This window comes from Crocodylus siamensis, chromosome 4 (genome assembly GCF_052110815.1).
Source record: "Crocodylus siamensis isolate JL-2025a chromosome 4, ASM5211081v1, whole genome shotgun sequence".
In the NCBI taxonomy this organism is placed as follows: Eukaryota; Metazoa; Chordata; order Crocodylia; family Crocodylidae; genus Crocodylus; species Crocodylus siamensis.
The window spans coordinates 168,863,144-168,885,731 of NC_143398.1; the positions used below are offsets into that span (position 1 = coordinate 168,863,144).

Sequence of the window (22,588 nt, forward strand, 5' to 3'; positions counted from 1 at the left end):
CACTGAGGTAAGGCTTACAGGTCTATAGTTACTTGGGTCCTCCTTCCTCCCCTTCTTGAAAATTGGGACCACATTAGCCAGTTTCCAATCCTCTGGCACCTGGCCAGATGACCACGAATGCTCATATAGTTGGGCCAAGGGTTCTGCGATGACCCCTGCCAGCTCCCTCAACACCCTTGGGTGGAGGGCATCTGGACCTGCAGATTTAAAAATGTCTAGCCCTTCCAGAAGATCCCTAACTACATCTGTGCTGATTGAAGGCCTGACAGAGCTATCCCTGAGATTGTCCCTATGGTAGGTGGGATATCCTGGTCCCTGTTCAAGAAAACAGAGGCAAAGAAACTGTTAAAAATATCAGTTTTTAAGGAGAGGTCCCTTAACCTCTCCTTGTAGGGCCTGCCTTGGTGACTCCTGATTATGTGGGTGGCCCTCCTCTGGACCCTCTCCATGTTGTCTACATCCCTTCTGAAATGCGGCACCCAGAACTGGACGTAGTACTCCAACTGCGATCTGACCAGTGTCGCATAGAGGGGGAGTATCACCTCCTTGGACCTGCTTGAGATGCATCTTTGGATGCATGACAAGGTACAGTTGGCCTTCCTGACCACTTCCCCACACTGCTGGCCCATGTTCATTTTGGCATCAATAATGACTCCAAGGTCCTTTTCTGCCTCTGTCCTGATGAGAAGGGAGTTCCCCAGCCTGTAGGTATGCTGCTGGTTCTTCCTCCCCAGGTGCAGTACCCTGCACTTGACAGTGTTGAAACCCATCCTGTTCTCATCTGCCCACTCCTGTAACCTGTCTAGGTCTGATTGCAGCCTATTCTTCCCTTCTAGCATGCCCACATCCCCCACATTTTAGTGTCGTCTGTGAATTTGAACAGTGTGTTTACTCCCCGTCCAAGTCGCTGATGAAGATGTTGAACAGTGTGGGCCCAAGGACTGAGCCCTGGGGAACCCCACTGCCCACATCTGTCCAGGTTGAAAATGACCTGTCCACCACCACTCTCTGGGTGCGGTCCTCCAGCCAACTAGTGACCCATTTACTGTGTAGGTGTCAACGCCACAGTCCCCTAGTTTTTTAATGAGAATGGGGTGAGAGACGGTGTTGAAGGCCTTCCTAAAGTCCAGAAAGACTATGTCCACTGCTACACCTGCATCTAAGGATTTTGTGACCTGGTCATAGAAGGCCACCAGATTGGTCTGACAGGACCTGCCGCTAATGAACCCGTGTTGGTTGCCCCTAAACACAATCTCCCCTGCTGGCCCTTCGTGGACATGTGCCAGGATAACTCTCTCAAAAAGCTTACCCAAGACTGAGGTAAGACTGACTGGCCTATAGTTTCCTGGGTCCTCCTTCCTTGCTTTTTTGAAAATGGGAACCACATTGTCCCTTTTCCAGTCCTCTGGCACCACGCCAGAGCACCACGAGTGCTCATAAAGCTGTACCGGGGTCCCGCAATGACCTCTGCTAATTCCCTCAGGACTCTGGAGTGGAGATCATCAGGACCTGCTGATTTAAATACATCCAGTCCCTCCAGAAGTTCCCTGACTAGTTCCTCACTGACCCTAGGCCTGGGTGCACCTCCCCTGGGACCTACGGTAGTCCTGGTGGGAGGGGGTGACCCAGTCCGTGCTGAGAAACTTGGAGGCAAAGAAAATGTTAAATAGGTTAGCTTTGCTGTCTGGTGTGATGACCAGATTTCCTAGCATGTCCGGCAGGGGCCCCATGTTACCCAGGACCTTCTTTTTGCCCCCTATGTATTTAAAAAAGGACTTCTTGTCCTTGATCTGAGTAGTTAGTCCTAGTTCCATCTCTGCCTTAGCCTTCCTGACTGTCCCCCTACAGCCCTGAGCAACTGAGGTATAGTCCTCCCTGGTGATGGCCCCTCCCTTCCATTAGGTGTATGCCTCCTTTTTAACTAGGAGACATTCTTGTATGCTTTTGGTGAGCCATGGGGGCTTTTGTGTCCTCCTGCCGCCTTTGATCCGTGTTGGGATTACCTCCCTTTGGGCTTGGAGGATAGTCTCCTTAAGGAACGACCACTCTTCCTGTACACTCGACTCCCCCTCCCCTCTGGGACCTCAGTGCCTCCCCGACTATTCTACTTACCTCGTTGAAATCTGCTCTCTTGAAGTCCAGAGCTCCTGCCTTGCTGCAGGCCTTTACCACCTTGCACTGGATGGTGAATTCCAGCAGCTGATGATCACTGTTGCCCAGGTGGTCTAGCACCTGCAGACCCCTCATCAAGGTCGTCGCCCGTGGCCAGGACCAGATCCAACAAGGCATCTCCCCTGGTGGGGCTGTGCACCTCCTGGGTTAGCTGGAGGTCCTGTATCTTGGATAGGAACCTACGTGAGCGGTCAGACCTGGCTGACTGCTCTTCCCAGCAGATGTCTGGAAAGTTCGGGTCACCCAGGATGACGTTGTCCTTTGACCTAACTACCTCTGTGACCTGACTTAAGAATTTCCAGTCTAGCTCTTCCCCTTGGTTGGCTGTTCTATAGTAGACTCCTACTGTTAAGTCCCTTTCTCCTTGACTTCCTTGTATTCTAACCCAGAGCACTTCAGTGTGCCCCTTCTCTGACCCAGTGCCACTTGCTGAGGATGTATATTTCTCCCTGATGTAGAGCACCACACCCCCACCTCTCCTCCCTGTCCTATCCCTCCTGTACAGCCTATAGCCCTTGATATTCATTGCCCAATCGTGTGTTGGGTCCCACCACGTTTTGGTGAGCCCCATTATGTCTGGGTTGATGTCGGCTAGCAGGAGGGTGAGTTCCTCCTGCTTGTTCCCCATACTATGAGCATTAGTGTAGAGGCATTTGAGGTCTCCTGAAGATGCATGCACTGGCCCCCCTAATCTCAGTACTACCCAGGCCCCTGTTGCTTACGTGGGTATTTGTTTTGCTCGTCGTCGGTCTAGGCTGGGCTGTTCTTGGGGGTGATGCTTGGTTTAGTGGTCGAGGGCTGCTTCTGCCCTCGTCTTCCCCTTCCCCGGACAAGCCTAGTTTAAAGTCCACCGGAGAAGATCAGACAACCTAGAAGAGAACACACGGTTACCTTTGGGGGAAAGGTAAAGCCCATCCCACCCAAGCATGTCTCTCGTCCTGATGTGTGGGTCATTGTCTAGGAAGCCGAAGCCCGCCTCGAGACACCATTCTCAAAATTGCAGTTGACCTCTCTGATGCAGGTCTCATGTCATCTTCCGCATCTGCTCACTGGTAGGACAGAAGAGAATACCACCTGTGCCCCTATCTCCTTCAGCATGCCCCCCAGAGTGTGGTAATCTGTGATCAGGGCTTCTGGCCGCATCATTAGTGCCCACATGGATTAGGACCATCGGTTAGTAATCGGTGGGCTGGGTAATGGCCCTGATCATCCCCGTCACATCCTGAATCTTTGCTCCAGGCAGTAGACCTTGCATATCGAGGGGCTCTGGCAACAGATGGGACCCTCTGTACCTCTCAGGATGGAGTCACCTATGACGATCACTCAGCGTTTCTTTCTCTGGGTCTGCTTAGCTTGTTCAGAGTGTGGAGTTGCTTCCTTTGGAGGTTTTCTCCTCTCCTTCCTTCTCCTTGTTGCTGGAAAGGAGAGGCAAGCATGGGTCCCCTGGGTCTGAAAGATAGAGGGATCCTATCCTCAGATTTGATCTATGCTGTAGCTGCTTCCAGCTGTATAGATCCATGCTATACAGCCACTAATCTATGCTGTAGCTGCTTCCAGCACTAGCCCTGCATGGTGTCTCCAGGAAATGGAGAGGCACAGCGGGGCCGTTTTGACCTGCATCTACTGTCAAGCACTAATGACATTAAAGAAGGGTTGTACAAAGCTTGGGGCTGATGTGAAGCCTGTCCAGTCAGTAGGTTTAGAATCCTAATCTATAAATAAGTTCTCAGCCCATAAATAGGCTGACGAAACATCTCATTTTCACCAAAATAGTCCCACTTTAAACACTTGTCCTAGGTATCCCATTGGTTTAATCAAATGAGTGATTTTTGTTCTTCAGCAGGAGGCCCAGAACACGTGTGTGTGGGGGTTTTTTTGGTTTTTTTAGAAAAACTGATCTCTGGTGCTCCCTTCCACACTCCCCTTTTGATCTTCAGTGCATCCTCTGAGCTCTTTGGTGTGATCAGCTGAGCAGGGAAGGAGCAGAATGTCACAATGGGAGATTTACGATCACCTCATCCATAGAAGTTTACTGCATCTTTGTTTGGCTCAAGTTACTTGGAATTTACTTGTATTTTTGCTAGAATTTCTGGATACTGTTTGCAGTTAAAGAAAAAGCTGAAGGATCATTGTAGGCGTTTGTTCTTTTTGCTTCTCTTCCTGTTTTGGGAACTGTAGGCATGTCTGTTCATCTGAAATGTCTTTAAACCAGTGGTTCTTGACTGTTTCAGGGTCAGGACACCCTACCACCACTTTTTTTTGATTCCAGCAGCATCCCTAGCTGCGAACCACTTTTGGTGCTTCCTTGGCTTACCTGCGTGCTTCTGAGCTGGGTTTGGCTGCTGGGAAGGGATGTGCAACTGTGGTACACAGGCTTTCTGGGAAGTGTTGTGCCACGTGTGTTTGTTCTGCTTGCATGAGGGCTTTCTGATCAGCTTAAAGCAGGCAGGAGCTGTCTTGTGCGGTGGAGCTCTTCCTGGTCTGGCACCCCAATTGCTGCAGGACAGCAGTTCCCAACCATCGGGCTGCAGCCCAGTACTGGGCCCTGAAGGGTTGGCTACCAGGTCATGGCATGAGCCCCCTGCTTGGACCCCCTGTCTGTTCTCCCAGGCAAGCAGTTTCCTGCTGGCAGTCACGTGCAGGGTTAAAGCTGGCTAGTAGGGCAGCCCTGGGAGGTGGGCAGCCAGCTCTGTGTGCCCTGCCCCACTCCTGCCTCCTGTGAGTGGGGAGATGCTGGTAGGGAAATGCCTAGGACAGGGAGGCAGCTCTGCTGCTTGCTCCTAGGAAAGGCATCGGTGCCCCTTCTTCCCAGGCAGCCCCAGCTGGATCGCTTTGGGCCACTGCCTGTGCAGCCCTCTCCCCTGCAGGGTCTTCTGGTGCTCGCACCCAGGCTCAAAATTTAATTATTTAAAAACAGACATTTAAACATTTGCATATTCAAATATCTACACATTTAAATATGTAAATTCGGTTGTTTCTATACCTGGTGTGCCAGAATTCTTTGAGCGAGTTTGCTGGTCTGCCATATAAAAAAGGTTGGGAACCCCACTCCAGGAAACAGAAGCGGATGAGACGGTTTCATCCATGCCTGTTTCCTGGAGGAGATGTGGGGGCAAACGGGTAACAGAAAGAGCTGTACAGCTTGAGACAGCTCCTGCCTGTTTTAAGCTGACCGGAAAGTCCTGATGTAGGAGCATGTGAAACACTGAACACTGTTGCTGTGGCTCCCTTGAGGGCTCTTGCAGAGCCCCAGTTGAAAACCACTACTTTAAACAATGTTGCTTACTCAAGCAGCTCTTGTATGTCTGAGAACTGGCTCTAATTTATTTGCATTATTTTGGCAAAGAAAATGATACTTAGAGGCACTGAGATTCGCTATTGGAGGTTTAGATCTTGTTGTAGCTCTTGTTTTAAGACAGGTGCATCAAACTCACCTCAGGCCCCAATTCAGATCCAGACTCTAATGGTGATGCATTCTGGAATAGCAAACTAAAGGAAAAAAAATACTGCATACAGGTTAGGGTTTTTGTGTATGATGGGGCTCAAGTTAGTGTAACTTGTGTTGGGGCTTGTTTTAACAACTAAGTTATGGAATAGGGAAAAATGTGACTTGTAGCATCAGCCTGAGCTCTGGTTTACATGAGATTTTTTTTTTTTCCTGACAGTATAGTTAAGAGTTGTGAGATGATCATACCCTCTTGCCAGCAGAATCACTGGCTCAGATGTATCTGTGCCAACAGAAGAGCACTTTTACTGGCTTATCTAATGGTTTTCAGGGACGGATTTGTGCTTTCAGGGCAACATGTTATGTTCTGATATATGCTGACTCCTCTAGGGGCAGAGCAAAAGTTAGCTTCAGTAGCAACAGCCCTTTAGCTTTGCTTTTATGTAAGTCAGTGGGATGGGCTTAATCATGGCTAAGCATTTTTTAAACCTTCATCCTGGAGTGATAGATATGAGTGCACTTTTCACATAGTGACCACTTTAATGATTCCTTTTTTGCCTCATAGACAGTAGCCTAAATAGCATTGAGTTATGTGGACATCTGCCCTGGGTTCCAAGTTAGAACAGGTGCTGGAATTGCCCCCTACTCCTGCAGAGACTACACCCCAGCACTACACCTGTGTCAAGAACTCTTTAAGAGCAACAACCAGGGCAGGCAGAGCATGCAGCAGAAATAACAACAGCTCAGCTGGGGACTGCTTAGGAGTTCCCAGCCTGGGTAAGGCTGCTGTACCTGCAGCACGTGCCTCTGGTGCCAACTCTGCTTGTTACATCACTACACATAGACTTCGTATGCATAAATAATCCAACCCTTTGGAGAGATCTCCTTGAACATGGAAATATTTTGTTGCCACCTTGCTTTGGAACGCATCAAAATTGTAAATTTAGTACGGTTAATGTAAATGTTTTTGTGGGTTGGGAAAACATGCTCAAGGGACTTATCTCTACTTGGGTGCCTCTACATGTGCCATTAGGGGACAGCAATAAACTATGGAGCTTATTGCTCCAAAAAACATTGTTTTGCTTATTGCACCACAGTTTATTGCTCCCTGGCATGCAGTTTACACATGCGCCTGGCTGGTAGGACATTGAGCCAGGTCACTACAGCCCCAGTTGGCACAGGACCCAGGGTGGTCAACCTGCCAGCCCAGGGCTGCTCCGTCTCAGCTTAGTGTGCTGCAAAGGGTATAGGCACAAGGGTGGCAGACAGCCTTGGCACTAAAGCACCCTTGTGCCCCAGCCAGCCAGCTCAACATCTATGGGTGCGCTGCTCTGCATGGAAAAAAACTCCACAGCAGGGTAGGACTTGTATTTACAAGTCCTACCCTGCTGTGGAGTTTATTAGTTTCATGCACCCTGACACACATGTAGACACTGAGATGTTTACTGCACAGTTAGTTAATTATTCAACCGCCCAGTAAACGTTTTGTGTAGATGTGACCCTTGACTTGTACTACAACACTGCACATTGAGGGTTGATGGAACTATCAGAGGAGTTGATGGATACAAAGAGCTGAGTTGCTGCAGTATGGGAACTTTGTAGGTGTTAGGTTTTTTTTCTGTCTCAGAATGGATTTAGTATGTTGTATTCTCCCTAAATAGGCATTGTCTACCATGTTATAAAGCCTGTATGTGTACTCTGAAGCTTATAACATGAATATTGAAGCTTGTTAATTAGAAAGTGTTTTTATGATCGTATCTTGTCCATTAGCTTATTTTATTATATGAGCTTTTTAGGAAATGCTGCAGTTTCCCTCAGATTAAGCATGTAGCATTGGAATTATCCCAGATAGCTTTGATGCCATAAACACCTTTTAGTGTAGTTGTTCCTTTTTTACCTGCTTACTATCTCTTTTAACGTGTAAATTCTGTAAAGAAGAATTAGTTGCATGGCCAAGCTTAGTCCAATGGGCTTTAGCACTGATTGGAGACTGGAGGCAGTTACTGCAATAAAAACTTATCAATGAACTGGATTTTGAAGAATCTGGTTTTAGATAGGAGAGAGTAGGTATGGATGCTGTATTAGCCCACAGAAGAGAATGGTGCTACATCAACATTTGAAGAATTCTGACAAGAAGTTTAATTTTTCTCTCCTCATATGTGCAAATAGTATCTTGGGGTTCAGTCAGTGATTTGTAACAATTGAATAACTCCTTTTCAAATGTAACTGTCTTGACAGACATCAGAGTGCTGCAGGAGCTGACCAACACCAGTTTTTTATTGTCTAGTAGCTCTGAAGAAGCTTCAGCACGTCCGAGTAGACAGAGGCGGGATCCAGCTTGCTATAAAGAACCAAAGCTCAATTGGTTGGTATTTTTTTATCCTACAAGCTACCTCTTCCCTAAACTTTTGTTCTGGAATTGGGTATGTGAGGAAATGGGCTTTTCTTGTATACATGCAGAACCGTTATTCCTAATGTTTGGAATGGCTCTGCTCCCCTCCTCATCTCACCTCCAAGAAACATAGAGAAAGAATGTTAACGCAACAAAAATAAATGGATCCCTGAAATATGTATATGTTGTAGGACCTGATCTCACAGAAATCTGCCTAGATAGATTCTCCAGCCTGCCTGGGATACCTTTGAAACCAATGGGAGGCTGAGTGAGAATCTCTGTACGAGTCTGCAGGCCTGGGCCCTTCCCAGGTGACTGCATAGCTTTATCTTCAGCACTCATCCTTTCTATATTTCTGGCCTCCACTTGCTTGTACCACATCGACCATACTGAGTTTAGACCACAGGCTTGCACGGGAACCTGTTAGCAAATCCGATGACGTACTGTGCGAGGGGAATGTCTAGCACCCACTTCTGCTACTATAATTACTTTTATTGCCTGCCAGGATTCATTATTGTTTAAAATTAAGACTAAAACTGCATTTGTACACATTCCTTTGAGTAAGAGATATTTGAGCTGTGATGTTCAGTCAGTCATGAGGCAAGTATTCAGTTTCATAAATATACTAGACCTATTAGTAGAAAATAATATTTATACTTAATATTCTTAGACAAACATTTATGTGTATTTATAATAAAGATACAAATCCTATTTTCAGTCACGTTGTTGTGGAGAATACATGCATGTACCCTCTGTCAGAAGAAGACTTTAAAGGTTTCATACTGACGTTTCTGTGGGTGCATCAGAGTACACAAAGCAAGCAATGGCTGCTGATTTCCATATATTGTGAAACACAGTATACTCTGTCATTACTGTGGGCAACATTTTACCACTTTGAGGATAGCTCTGTTTTATATTCATAGCTTTCTGTGGAAGGCCTTGCCTTGCTAGGGGGTTACACCTCTACAGCCTCCTGTTTGGATGCAGTTGCCATTATAAAACTCTTTATAGACATAGGTGTTCCTATTTTGGAGGCGGGATAAGCTATGTCGATATGAAACTTTTGGCTTTTACTGATTTAGCTATTAAGTTAAGACAGGAAGCAAATCTCCAAACCAAAAATAGCTTTAATAGTAAAACTTACATATATACTAACTAAGACCAAGACCATAACCATTTGACTTGTTTTTCAGCAAATTGAGGCGTGGTGATCCATTTACAAGTACAGACTTCCTGTGTTCCCCTGTCTACAAAAACAAAAGGAAGAATGTATCCAAAGGACATAAGTCCAAGTAGATCAGGTGGAAAGAAAAAATGCCTTCATTGAACTGTATGCTGTGATGTACATGTGTATTAAATCACTGCTTTTAAAAACGACAAGTAAATATTGCCTATACTGAATAGCTGTCAAATCAAATAGACACCTATCCAGCAACATTTTGTTGATCAAGTTGTCTTGTTTACCTTTGCTTGCTTACGTGTAAACTCGTTAGACCACACACATTTTTTTAATTGTATTTTAAAATGTAAATAAAACATCATTTTTACTCCTACACACCAGTGATGTTATTTTATTACTCTTAGGGGCAAGGTTTGTAATTGCTGTGCAGCCCCTGTGTATTAGGGCTGTGCAAAGCTTCGGCCCCTGATTCGATTCAGCCCAATTGGTTGGCTGAATCTCTGAATCGAATCAGGAGACCCTTTAATCTCTCCAAATTGAATCAGAACCCTCTGAATCGATTCAGAAAGATTTGGCAAGTTGGATATAGACACAGCTTTAAATGTTTTTTCTACATGACTCATGGTACCAGGTGGCTCATGAATGTTGTGGTGGATGGAGCATTCTACAGGAGCGTGGGGGGCTCCCCAGTGCACTTGGCAGAAGCACTTCCAGTCCACTTTCGGGTCTGCCGGGGAGCGTGCAGGGCCCCCCTCCCCCACATCTCCCCGGCTTGGTGACTGGTGCCTCCTGGGTTTGTAGAGGGACACACCAGGGGGTCCCCCCACAACCGATCACTGAGCCAGGTGGGTGCGGGGGGGCCCCCAGCATGCTTCCTGGTGGACCCAGAACCACTTCTAGATTCACTGCTGAGCATGTGAGGGGCCCACCTGTGCTCCTGTGGGATGCTCCATCCACCCCAGCATTGCAGTGTTCATGAGCTGCACCTGGCACCTCAAGGAATGTGGAAAAAAATTTTAAAGCTACGTCTATGGCTGAATTACTGATTTTCCGAATCGGCATCGAATCTTCAGGTTCGGCCAAATTGAATCGGGGACAGTGATCTGAATCAACAAATCTGTCCCCAGTTCGGGCCGAATCTGAATTGGATATGGCTCATTTTGCACACCCCTACTATGTATTAGCTTGGCTCTGCCACCTGCACAAGAATCTGGTACAAGAAGCATCCCAGGGCACACAGGATGGGCTAAGGGTTGGGTGTTCTGCTTCAGCCATTACATGCCCCTTCAGAGGCTGCTGGGGCACATGCTATGGGTTTTATATAAGTCTTCCACCAGTTTTGTCCCTGGGCTTGCCTAAAGCAAATGGTATAATTTTTGTGTAGTGTCCACACTATAAGACTGCCATAGTCCATGCTTGAATCTTCTAGTATGAGCTACTCCTTTACTACATTATTGAGTTAGGCTGGAAATCTTTCCCAGTTTTTAATAATGGAGTACTAACTTCAATAATGAAGTACAGCAAAAGCTGTGTTATCTGGCATCCAGAGGGAATAGGGAGTGCTGGTTAATCAAATATGCTGGTTATCTGAGAGGGGTCTGTTCGGTCCGCTGCCCCTCCCACTGCTGGTGCCCCAGGGGTTTCATGCCCTGGTGTCAGCATGCTGGGGGACAGGAAGGGGGGCCCCCACACAGGCTCCTTTGCCTCAGACTGTGGGACTCAGTGAAACCGGAAGTGCCATGGTGGGACTTCCAGTTGCGCTTTTGGAACGTTAGTTGGCATGCTGGTTAATAAAGCATGCCAGTTAAAGTGCCGGATGGCACAGCTTTTATTGTATTTTAATAACGGGGTATAAATTTTAAAGGGTACTTGTTAAAGTTAACACACTTAAAGAGTTTCAGGCTGGATTGTTCATTTGTGAACCAAAAAGGCCACTCACTATTCTGTACTTAGTTCAGCAGGGTAAATTGGACTTGATTTTCATTCCTGTTGGCAGGATTCATTATTGCACTGAAGCAAGTAATGTTGCACCCAGGGAAATGTGATGTAAGAGGCAGAAACTGAGCCCAGCCTCTTTCACTGGTACCAGCAAACTTCAAACTTTTTGTTAGTCTTATATTTCTAGACTATTCTGAATATTCTATAAATGAGAGTCATAGCCCTCCGATATGAGAAACATAAATAAAATACCAGCAAAAAGGTTTAAAGTGTCATTGCAATGCATGTAACAGGACAGGGGGCATGGAATAAGGGGCATGTCAGAATGTTACAAAACAGCCAATTTGTTTTATTGGAGATCAGCCATCTCCCAAATCGGGGTCATATGAGTTCACAAAATTTTTGCCCAGATCTGAACAAAATACAGGATGAGGTTGGGGATGGGGGAATAAAATATTTGCCTAAAGTAAATGATTGACTACATAAGTCCTATAAACCAAACCTCTGGATTACTCAGTCAGGCTGGGGTGAAATCGAGTGTGACCTTGGGGAGGGAATGGATTCGAACAGAACATGTTGTTTTATAGAAATATGGCAAGTCGCTTACTTTTTTCATGCAATCCTTCAGAGCCAGTGGTAGTCTCTAGTGTCATTCTGTTTGTTGTGCCAATAACCTTGCATGGTACTTTAGTTTAAATTTTCCATATCATAAAGATTATACAAAAAGCAAGCAGAGCTGATTCTTTAATCTGTGGAGGGCTCAAGTCAGGGTCAAGAGTCTCAGCCTGAGTTCTTGTGGCCAATCATTTAAGAGATGCTTCCTCTTGGAGTGCTGATGCTTGTTTAATGAGAACAATTGTATTAGATTCTCGACTAGTGACTTCATTGATTTCAACAGAGCTACCTCAGTTTGCACCAGAGGGGAATCTTATCCTTGGGCTCAAGTCCAGAAAGAAGGAATTTGATTTGTATTTGGAGAAGAGTTTTTAAAATTAATTAGTACAAATCATAAGGAAGAATGACATAAGAGAGTGAAGTTAACTGTGGGCCTCCTGTTCACTCTGGTTGACTTTTGCCAGTCTTATATGAGCAGTATTGTAACTTTTCTCCATGCATTGAGCTCTCTAGTGTACTAAGTTGCACTACGGCAGGGACACTTTACTGTAAAAGTGATCAGATTCTGCATTGTAGGACAATCCTGGAATTTTTAAAAGAATCTTGTTGCATCTCTCCCTGTTATGCAGGGTGAGCATTAGCCATTCTCTGCAATATACTCTTGTTTCTTCCTCTGTCATGTATGGCTGAGTATGCGTAACTTTGTGCTCTATTATCCTGAAGTTTTTTCCAGATGCATTACAGCTTGTAATCAGAAATGGAGAATAGAGTGATTATAGCACATGCCCTTGGAAACCTGTCATGGGTTTTTGGGATGATTAAGTCTTGAATAATTTGCTCACAGCTTCCTTTAGATGGCCTTTTTTTCCCTTCAGTCTGTCCTTTGCAGTTTAATCATGCTCTTTTTTAAGTGTCACTTCTGAACACAAAAGGGTGCTTACAGATGCGGGCAAACACCCAAAACAGCACTTGACTTTCAGCTCGGTATGCCCCTGCACTGAGCACAGCATGTCTCCAAAGGAGGAATAGTGTCAGTTTGACCTAGCGGATTGAATCAGCTATTGGATACAGCTGATTCAATCCACTATTAGGTAAAAGCACCAAAGCCCACTGAAGTGTGACAGCTATAAAGATGTTAGGGAGCTGGATCAAACTGATATGTCCCCTCTTTTGTTAAAGCACTGTTTTTTTCCCATGTCTGTCAGCAGCCGTGTGTGTACTCTTTCCTGGCCAAAGTGGTTTGATGTGTTTGAGCTGTGCATTGGCCTGGAGGTTGCATCCACCGAGATTTTAACTCACCCCTTCTTAGTGTTGGGTGCAGGCTAAACAACTTTTAGTACTGATACTCCTCCACACTTTTCCTCAATTCCCCTTGAGTTCAGAAACAGTTAAGTTCTCCCAGAATTCCCTGTCAACTTAGGCACTAGAGAACCATCACACATGTACCCAAACTTACTTAAGTGGGTACAGGCTAGCACCAGGTAAATGTTGCTCTTTTTCCAGTGTCTTCCCATTATTCTGTGCAACCATAAAGGATAGCAAACTTCTCCAACACTTGACCAGGCAAATTGCATTGAGCTGCTTGATGTTATTTCAGTGCACAGAATTGTGGAATATGCCTCTAGAAGACCTAGCCATTCACACAGGTGAGTGTAGTATTGACTAGGCATTAGTAATTCAAGTATAGTTTTGCATACTGGGTACTAGTCCTACTATTTAAACTTGCAGTGAAAACAGCCACAGTGGTGAAGGTGGCCCCTGTGGTTTTGGGTGATTCTGCTGGCTTTAGAGACACAATGCTCTTGAGTTTTGCTTTACTTTTCTACTCTAGGTGCACCAGTAAGTTGTGAGTTACCTGGGACTGTTTTCAGAAGAGCTGGGTGTCTACAGGTGTAACAGAGGTTGATAAAAGCATATGCTTGGCACCTTTGTAGGTCCATCCCCTCACCAGGAGTGACAATAGTAGGGAGCCTCCTTTTTGAAGAAGCAGGGGGAATAGCCTTTTGATTTACACAGTAGGAGGGGTCCTCCCCTTCTGTTGGAAGCTAAAGGAATGGCTACCCTAGTCAACTCTGCCCCACCTATGTGGTGACATGAGTGGTAACAGAGACCCCTAATATCACAGCAATGTATGTAGGTCTACTGAACGTAACCTGCTATATAATTTTAAGATTTTCCCCTAATCATGGCAAACTCCAGGGGGTAAAGGCATAATGAGTTTGAGCCTAAGCCTATAGGGCCTAAGTGCTAACATGCCTTGAATTCCACAGCTTACCTGCCTTCCTTAATTGATTGGGTTGTTGCAAGGTAAGTCTGCCAGGAATGTTATGTTTTTAATTTAGACAGTGTTTAACTTGACACTGCTGTGACTTGAGATGGGATCTGAGCTGCTAACTCCTTACTTGGTCATAAGCTAAGCAGGAATTGGGGGACTTAGCTTTAAAATGGTTGTCTTAATTTTTCTGCATTTCTTTAATTGGCTGAATGTTCAATGCACACAGTCAGCAACTTCACACCTCAACAGCTAGTATTAACCTAATCCTTAGGGAAATCTAGATAGTGTGCTCCATTCCTTCTGTAGAAAAAAAAGGCATTACAGAAAGTAAGTAGCAGCTGGAATACTGTTTCATATTACTGCTTCTCCAGGTCAATACTGCATGGATTAGTCTCCAGTAATTTTTCTTGCAATAAGATGACATTTTTTACAATTTCCATTAAACTAAAAAAGGACAGTTTATAATAGGCAAACACTGTTATTAATAAAACATCTAATTTAAAATGGCTATGAAATACCTTAATTCCAGCTCTTACTTAATGCTGAGGCAGACTTCAATAAGCAGAATGCAGCGATGCCACTAACATTGATGATTCCTACCCCTCATGCTCACACACAAGAACAGACACAGTCGGACATTCGTTCTGGTTGTATTTTAGTTTGTACTAAAAAACCTTCCAAAATAAAAAACTCAACAATGGATGGATAGTGTTCCACAGTAAATCATAATGCTGAATATCAGAGTCACAATGACAATGGAGAATGAGTAGAAAATAAATTGGGTACAGGGAGAAAACAACTCGAGTGAAACACACAGGAACTACCAGAGGTAACAATTCTTGTACTCGACAGAAGAAAAAGAGTATAAACCAAATACTGGGCCTGCACCTACACAGACTGCATTATAGCTTTATCAGACTTCTGACTGATGCAGAACTGAGAAGACTATGTTCATTAGGTGCTCTCATCAAAGCTATAGCCCTGATTTAAGGAACCCTTCATTACCAGGCTACTGTGCCCTGGCTGTCATCAACAAATACAATAAGACCAACAGGAAGGGGTTTACTCTATAGCTGCTACAAGCCAGTGAGGTTGTTCAGTCAGTCAGTGCATGGTGCTGGAGCAGTAAGAACTTTTCCAGTTTCTGCGGTCTGTTGTGCATTAACTTCTTATTTAACCAGTTGTTTAACACAACATTTTTTGGTCTGGAAGTGAGACGGATGAGAGAAGAGGCAACAGTGAAAGAAAAATCATGAAAAAAAGGAACCTCTAGCCTGCTAGGAATGCTTTAGATGCCCTACTGCATTCATTTGGCTGGCCAAATAGAGCCATCCAGGCAGTCTAAAAGTTAAAAGACACAAGTTTAAGTTTCATTAAAAAATTTTCTAATGTTGATTTCTTCTAGAGGTTTGAAATGTTACACAGAGTATAAACCAGTTCCCAAAAAGAGAACAAGCTTTGTTGTGGAGGTCTTCTCAAGGCAGGACCTTAGAGTTTCGCTGCAGAGGCTAGTTTCAGTTTCAAGTTTTCAGCAAGCTTGTCCATGAACTCAAACGTGCTCAGGTAGTCAGAACGTGTCACACTAGAAGGGGGGGGAAGAGAGATAAATACATAAATAAATAAAGCACCTTAATGCAACCAGGCAGCAAAATGTAAGATAAATGTAGTGCAAACTTAGAGTTAGGCCACTTTCTGCAGCTGCTTTGAATGCTGATTTACTTAGATATGTTTAAATTTAATGAAGGCTGCTTATGAGGGCCACTTTCCAGTGGATCCAAGGGGGATCTACTCTGATGAGATAAGCTCTTGGTGTATTTGCAAACAGGAAACTCAAGCATGCATGTACCCATTAATGAACTGCTGCGTAACCAGGCTTTGTTGTTTGACTTTTCAGATCTCTTTTCATTTAATAAATTGCTTTATTAAAAGAATTGAAGCCGCCCACTGGTCTAATTGTGCACCTCTAATGTAAAGGTAATGTTTACTTCTGTGGAAAGGCACTTCAAGAGGTTTTAAGCAGAGCCTGTGAAATGCAGCCCTCTGCACAAAAGGTAGATTTCACTGCTAATTAATAGATTGGTTGTGTCTATCTTCATGAGTCATTTAAAATAAAATCCAAAAGCAACCAACTAAAGTCTCTAGAGTCTAGAAGATGTCATTTTCCAAGAGGAAAAAAGATATGCAGCATATTATATTTCCTAGAGAAGGATCAGAGAACATTTCACATAAGATATCCAGGCAGAAATGCACTGAAAGCAGTGACCACTGGGTGGATGAAGCAAGCAGATAACTACATATTGTGCAGAGCATCAGCAAAAAGGCTAAGGGTAAATCTATGAAAAATGACCTGGACTTTTTAGATCCCTAGAGCACAGAGGGCATTGTCTAAAACTTTAAATGCAAGTACTTTTATCTACTTTACCTCTAGACTCAAAAAACTTGAAGGCCTGCATTGATTCAAACCAATAGTCCTGAACAGTCTATTCATTTTAATATTAGACCGGGGTTGACAGCCCATATGGCCTGTAGGCCAGAACTGGCTTGCAGAGTCACTGGATCTGGCTTTGGTGGCTGGGCAGAGTGGTGGCTGTAGTGACTGGGTCTTCGTACTAGCCTGCCTCAGAACCTAGCTGGATCATTTTAGCTGGCCACCAGAAAAAGGTTGCTGACCTCCGCTTTAGACTGAATGGAACGGATGGAATGGAATTCTTTGCACTCCTCCCAGCTTTCTACGTTGATGCTGAATGACTTGTATAATTTTTGTATACATTGTGGTACCACCATACAGAGCCACCCTGCTTTCTACAGCAGTCTTGGATCTCACTGTACAAAATATTCTTGAGAAGAGCCTTCTCTCATTCTCCTGACATGACTGATCCATCACAATCGCCTCTTCTTGACAGTGGTTTCTAAGTGTGTCAGTCCTGCGCACTCCAATACCTCTGTTTAGTATTCTCTCATCCCACTTTATTTTCAGGATCTTATGCAATCAACTCACGTGGAGGCTTTTCAGCCTTTTGACATGCCTAGCATAACATAGTCTGCATTTCTGAACCATAAAGCAGGAATGACAGTACAAAAGTCTCATAGATTGGCATCTTCACTTTAGGTGATAGTTTGCTGTTATTCCGTGCAAGTTTCTGTAACAGCCCAAAATTTTTATCTGCTTTTCCAGTTTTGTTAGTCAGTTTAGTCTGAAGGTCAGATTCCTACTGATCATAGAACCCAAGTAGCAAGACTATCAACACCAAGAGATTTATCCTCCAGAGTGATCTCATTGGTTCTTTCACCCTTTGGTATCTGACCAGTCTTCCTGAGACTAATTGCAAGAGATTTTGCACAGAAGATTCACTGGGCAGCCAAGGCCACATCATCCACAAACAGGAAATCTCTCAGAACCAGTTTTTCCTCTTCAGTTCACTCTAAACCTTGCAATGTTGAACAAGTCTCCATCTAGTCTGGTTTGAAAATAAAATGACAGCGATGATGGCCTTGAATGCATGAAGCAGGAATGAAAGACAGATATTAAAAAGCACAGAGGTTAAGACACCCCCCCCCCATTTTACTCCATTGTTGATGTCAAAGGCATCAAGCCCCTCCTGCTGGGGCAGAGAGAGTGGATGTCAAAGAACCTCATTAGAGAGAAGGTTCAAGCTGGACATCAGGAGACAATACTTAGCAGTTAGGGCTGCTAGGCTCCGGAACAGGCACCCAAGTGAGGTGGTGCTCTCTCCTACCTTGGGGGTCTTCACGAGGAGGCTAGACAGATATTTGGCTAGAGTGATATGACCCCAACTTCCAACAGAGCAGTATAATTTCATGGTGCTTTCATCATTGTTGGCACATTTATATATTTCAGCAGGCAAACAGTTATTGCTGGATGCCTTTTTCCTAGAAATTGTTTTAATGGCTTTCAGGAGATCTTCTAATGTAAGCTCATCATCTAAATCCATCCTAACTTCAAACTGTGGTAATCCTTCAAGCTTCTCGTGTTTGATTTCAGTCATACTGGAGTATGTAAATTGCAGTGTTCAATCCAATGTTGAAGTTGTTTTTGTTTGTCAGCAATAGCATTTCTGTCTAAGACTTGCAGAGGAGCTGTTGTCTTCTTGACTGGACCAATTGCTCATTTAATGTCTTTGTGCGTTCCGAAGCTATCACTTGCATTAGCTGCTTTCTGAATATCTTCACAGATTCAGCCAAAAATTTTGGGCACACCTCTTAGCCTCCTTCTGCATTTCTCTTCAAGCTGTTCTCAAACTTTCTAGGGTTATGGTGTTGGTCGATTCCTTATAGTTGGTTAGCACTGTCTTTTTGTTCTCAACTGGTGGCAGAAGGGTTTCAGAGTACTCTTCAAACCAGCCTGCATTTTTTTTGCATTTTTTGCCAAATGCTGTTATAGCAGCATTGTACATGTTTAGCTTTTGAGCTTTCCCAAACTAGGGTGGTCGAGTTGTTAGGTAAACTTGCTTTCACAATAACTTCTTCACTGAATAGTTTATGTTTTATTATAACTTTATTTTGGCTGATGTTTATTTGAGGATGACTGGTAGTTTTGCTATGGTGGATCTTTTTGACACATGTTAACTTTGCAGCATATTAAAGCATGATCAGTATCACAGCAATGTGACAAGACCTTGTACACAGGATTTGTTTCAGGTAGTTATGCCTGGTTAGTACTAAATCTACTTGGTACCTGTGCCTTGATCTTGGATGTTTCTACAATGTCTGTCTTGTGATTTTCCCAGCAACGTAGGTGTTGGTAATGCATAGATTGCCTTGAACAAAGTATTAACACTCACTGGCCATCTTCATTTTTATTACCAATTCTGTGTTTGTTCAGAATACCAGGCCAATTTATAAAACTACATCCAACTCTTCCAATAAAGTCACCAAGTATTATAACGGCCTCGTTTCTAGGAGTTGTCTCAATTTCTTCAAGTTGCTAGTAGAAAACATTCTTGTCTTCATTGCTAGCTTGAAGAGTAGACACACAGGCACTAAATAACGCAAAGAAGCCATTCTGTGTATGCACTCCAAGCATCACAAGTTGAACAGATACAGCAATGGGGCTTCACAGAAGGACAATAAGCTGTTTCTAATAGCAAAGCCTAGTCCCTGCTCACTCCTTTCTCTTCCTGGTTTCCCATGCCAGAACATGGTGTAATTATTCTCTTGGATAGAACCTGTATCTGAGAGCTGAGTTTCTGATAATGCAGCATCGTCAATTCTGAGTCTAACCAATTCATAATTTAGTAGTGCTGTTTTCCCATAAGCCTGAATCGAACCAGGGTCAGAGACCAAACATGCTAGCATGCGAGTCACTCTGTCATTCTGGCCAATACAGATCACACCAAGACCTTCAGTGTGTATCCCTAGGCAAGAGTATGAAGGTGTAGAGGCTGCCCTAGGCCTACCACCCATCTTTAGACCACTGAGACAGAGTCTGAAGGCCAGACCAAGTCCAGACATTCAGTGCCTCGATGGTTGTAGTTTCTGCCAGCACAAGAGAATAAAGTTGTTGCTGACTGCCCAACACCTCAGTGAGGGCGTGTTTGTCAGGGTGATGTCCCTTAGCCTTCTCCATCCAAGGAACACCCACAAAGCAGTGGTGGCTAGGGTTCTGAGGTACCCTAAGTTTACCTTACTCTGGAGGTTGTGGTATTTTATAGGAGCTACCCCACCACAAGTAGTCCCACCACATTGCCAGAAGCCCTCCAGTCACATGCAGTTCATGGTCAAAACGAGGACTAGTTACACATGCACATTAACTGGATCATTGGCAGTTACACACACACACACACCCCCCCTCGCCCCCCCATATGCTAACTGGATCTTTGGCAGTGTAGGGAGCGAAAGGGGAGAGCATGCGTGTGCGTGCATGTGGTGCAGTGTTGGGGGAGTGTTACTCTGTGTGTGTGTGGGGAGGACAAGAGGGTATGTGGGGTCAAGGTATGAGCGTGGGGTGCAAGGACCCCCCCCCCCACATTCCATCCATGGTGCGCAGCCTCTGCCAGCAGGCCCAAAGGTGAGGGCCCTTGTGCCCAGTGCAGGTGCTGCTGCCTGTAAGTATGCAGCTCTGGCTAGCGCTGCACACAGGGGTAAGAAGCCCAGCCAGGTCACCTCCATCGCAAGGGCTCCCCAGTGTGCATGTGCAGGTCCCACACTTGCGCACCACCATATGAATCCCTGCACTGGAGCCACCTGGTCTTCCTCAGCCCCTGCCATGCAGGTCCCAGGACTCCACTGGAAGAAGCCCCTACTTCCCCAGTGTCCCAAGTACCTGCACAGCAGGGGGTGGGGAAGGCAGCCAACTCTAGCATGGGGCTTCCCCCAGAGGCATGCAAGTGTGGGAGCTGCACGTATGTAGCAGGAATGCCTGGCAAGAGGAGCGGCCCGGCTGGGCTGTGCTCCTCACCCCGTGTGCAGCACTGGCTGGAGCTGCATGCTACACGCCGCCAGGTGGCAGTGCCTGTGCCAGGTACATGTGCCTTGAGCCCTCCCTGCCTGTTGCTGCTGCTGCTATTGGCAAGGCCTGTGCACAATGTGGAAGGGTGCCCCTCACCAGCTTTGTGCTGCTGCTGCCCCCCCTGAGTGTGAATGCAGCCACCAGTCCCAACCCCATTCTCTCCCCTCCCACTCAGCTGCAGCTCTCTCTACCACTGCTGCTTCCCTACCTGTGGCCCAGAGTGAGCAGGACACCAGGGAAGCCAAGCAGGTACCCCAGTGGTTGCAGGGGCAGCAGCCTTGCCTGGAAGCTTAGTCCTGGATGCCCTTCTGCCCATGAGTGTGGGAGCAAGGAGCAACAGATTATGTTGGGGTGCATGTATATGTGGGCACCTCGCTCCCACCCTTGCGGGCAGAAGGGCCGGGCAGGATACAATTAGCTCATGGGAGCTGCAGGTTAGATTCAGCAGGCTGGATTTTGCCCGCCCCTGGGCTAACTGGATCTTTGACAGTTACACATGCACACATATGCTAACTGGATCTTTTGCATATATGCACACACACTATCTGGATCTCTGACAGTTGCATGCAAACATGTGCACACACCCCTTCATACATACTAACTGGATCTTTGGCTGTTATACATACATATGCACACACAAATGCCACTTTTGGTAAGTTAGGCATTAACCGACTGATTTGTCAGTAAACTAACATGCTCCCCTGAGGTAGCTCTCACCCATCCTTGGAAGAATTGCAAATCTGGGTCTGATTTGCATCAGTTTAAAGAAAGGAAGGGGGGGAAAAAAAAAAAAGACTAAACACTTGGTCTAGATATTTCAACAGATATGGAAAATGCAAGAGTGTACAATTTGCCTACAACAGCATTGTGCAAGTTTCTCTTGAGTTACTTATGGAAAAAGTTAATGCTCAACTCAAATTAAACTGAATGCATTAATTCTGTACTGTTATGTGTAGGCTGGGAAGCGAGCAAGAGGTCTGGTTGGCTTTGTTTTACTTGCCCCATTTTCTTTTATCTATATATGCAGCTTCTTTTTGTTTGCAAGATCATCCAAATGCTCTCAGTAAGTGATCCTGTTTTCCATAGAAGGGCAAGTTAAGGGCAAGCGGTGAGAAATGGATTAGTTGATGGATTTTCTGTAAACCTGAGGTAAGAGTTTAAAACACTGTATTTAATAAATATGAGTTTAAATGTAACAACTGTCACAGTTTCAAAGACTGGTTAACCTGCCTGACTTTGGTTAGCCAAACCTAAGTCAGCTTTAGTTAACCTGCATCCCAACACTATTTGGCAAGATGGTATGGATGGGTCAACTCAGAACCTGAGCTATTTTGAGTGCCTGTGTGTGCTCGGGGGTGGGGGTGTTTTAATTAGAGCGGTTTCCAGAGAGCCGCTCTAATTAAAATGCTGCAGCATCACATGTATTAAGCCCCCATGGCACACTTCAATTAAAAGATCATTAAAGAAGCTTTAGTTAAAGCACCTCAGTGGCCATTTTTAAACCCACAGGGACTTATATATGCAATGCTGCAGCAATGCTAGGTCATTCTAATTAGAATGCAGAGCAGATTGCTCTGACGTGTTCTAATTAGAACATGTCAGAGCATGTGTATAAGCACCCTTTAAGGCTATAGCTGTCTTATTAGATGTCTATACACTGCAGAGCACTGCTGGGTCCTGGTCTGTGACTGGGATTCCTAGATGTTACTGCAACGTAAATCCTACTAAAAAGTTACATTTCAAATAGATCACTATCCTACAGTAGGTAAGAGCTGTGCCACAGCTAGGTTTCAGCATACTCATGTACTTACTTAGGCAAGCCTTTAATGCAGGCGGCTAGATCCTTTGTCATGAAACCAGCTTCTATAGTCTCTACACAGACCTCTTCCAAGGCAGTGGCAAAGTTCTTGAGGTCAGTATTTTTATCCAGTTTAGCTCTGTGAGCTAGTCCTCTAGTCCACGCAAAAATGGAGGCTAAGAGAGAAAGAGAGAGAGAGAGAGAGAGACAATATACTAGAGAAACAATGAAACAGAGCTGCAATTTTCTATGTGGTCACGATGAAATACAAACAAGTGCTTTGTTGCCCAATTAGGAAATGGAA

The 22,588-nt window shown here is 45.0% G+C and overlaps 2 protein-coding genes across 4 annotated transcripts in view; one reads left to right on the forward strand and one right to left on the reverse strand.

Moving 5' to 3' along the window:
* Positions 1-14,516, forward strand: part of LOC149867161 (uncharacterized) — a 28,683-nt gene extending 14,167 nt beyond the window's left edge. For all 3 annotated transcript variants that reach the window (XM_090044856.1, XM_090044855.1, XM_090044857.1), the window contains exons 8-9: positions 7,856-7,982; positions 9,203-14,516. In XM_090044856.1, the coding sequence (XP_089900982.1) occupies positions 7,856-7,982; positions 9,203-9,305 (230 nt within the window). In that variant the 3' untranslated portion in view covers positions 9,306-14,516. The remainder of the gene's footprint in view (positions 1-7,855; positions 7,983-9,202) is intronic.
* A 135-nt stretch (positions 14,517-14,651) lies between these two features.
* The window catches only part of IDH1 (isocitrate dehydrogenase (NADP(+)) 1), a 35,093-nt gene continuing 27,156 nt past the window's right edge, over positions 14,652-22,588 (reverse strand). Inside the window, exons 8-9 of the mRNA XM_090044858.1 lie at positions 22,298-22,460; positions 14,652-15,599 (exon numbers count right to left, since the gene is read on the reverse strand). Coding sequence (XP_089900984.1) covers positions 15,506-15,599; positions 22,298-22,460 — 257 coding nt within the window. The 3' untranslated portion in view covers positions 14,652-15,505. The remainder of the gene's footprint in view (positions 15,600-22,297; positions 22,461-22,588) is intronic.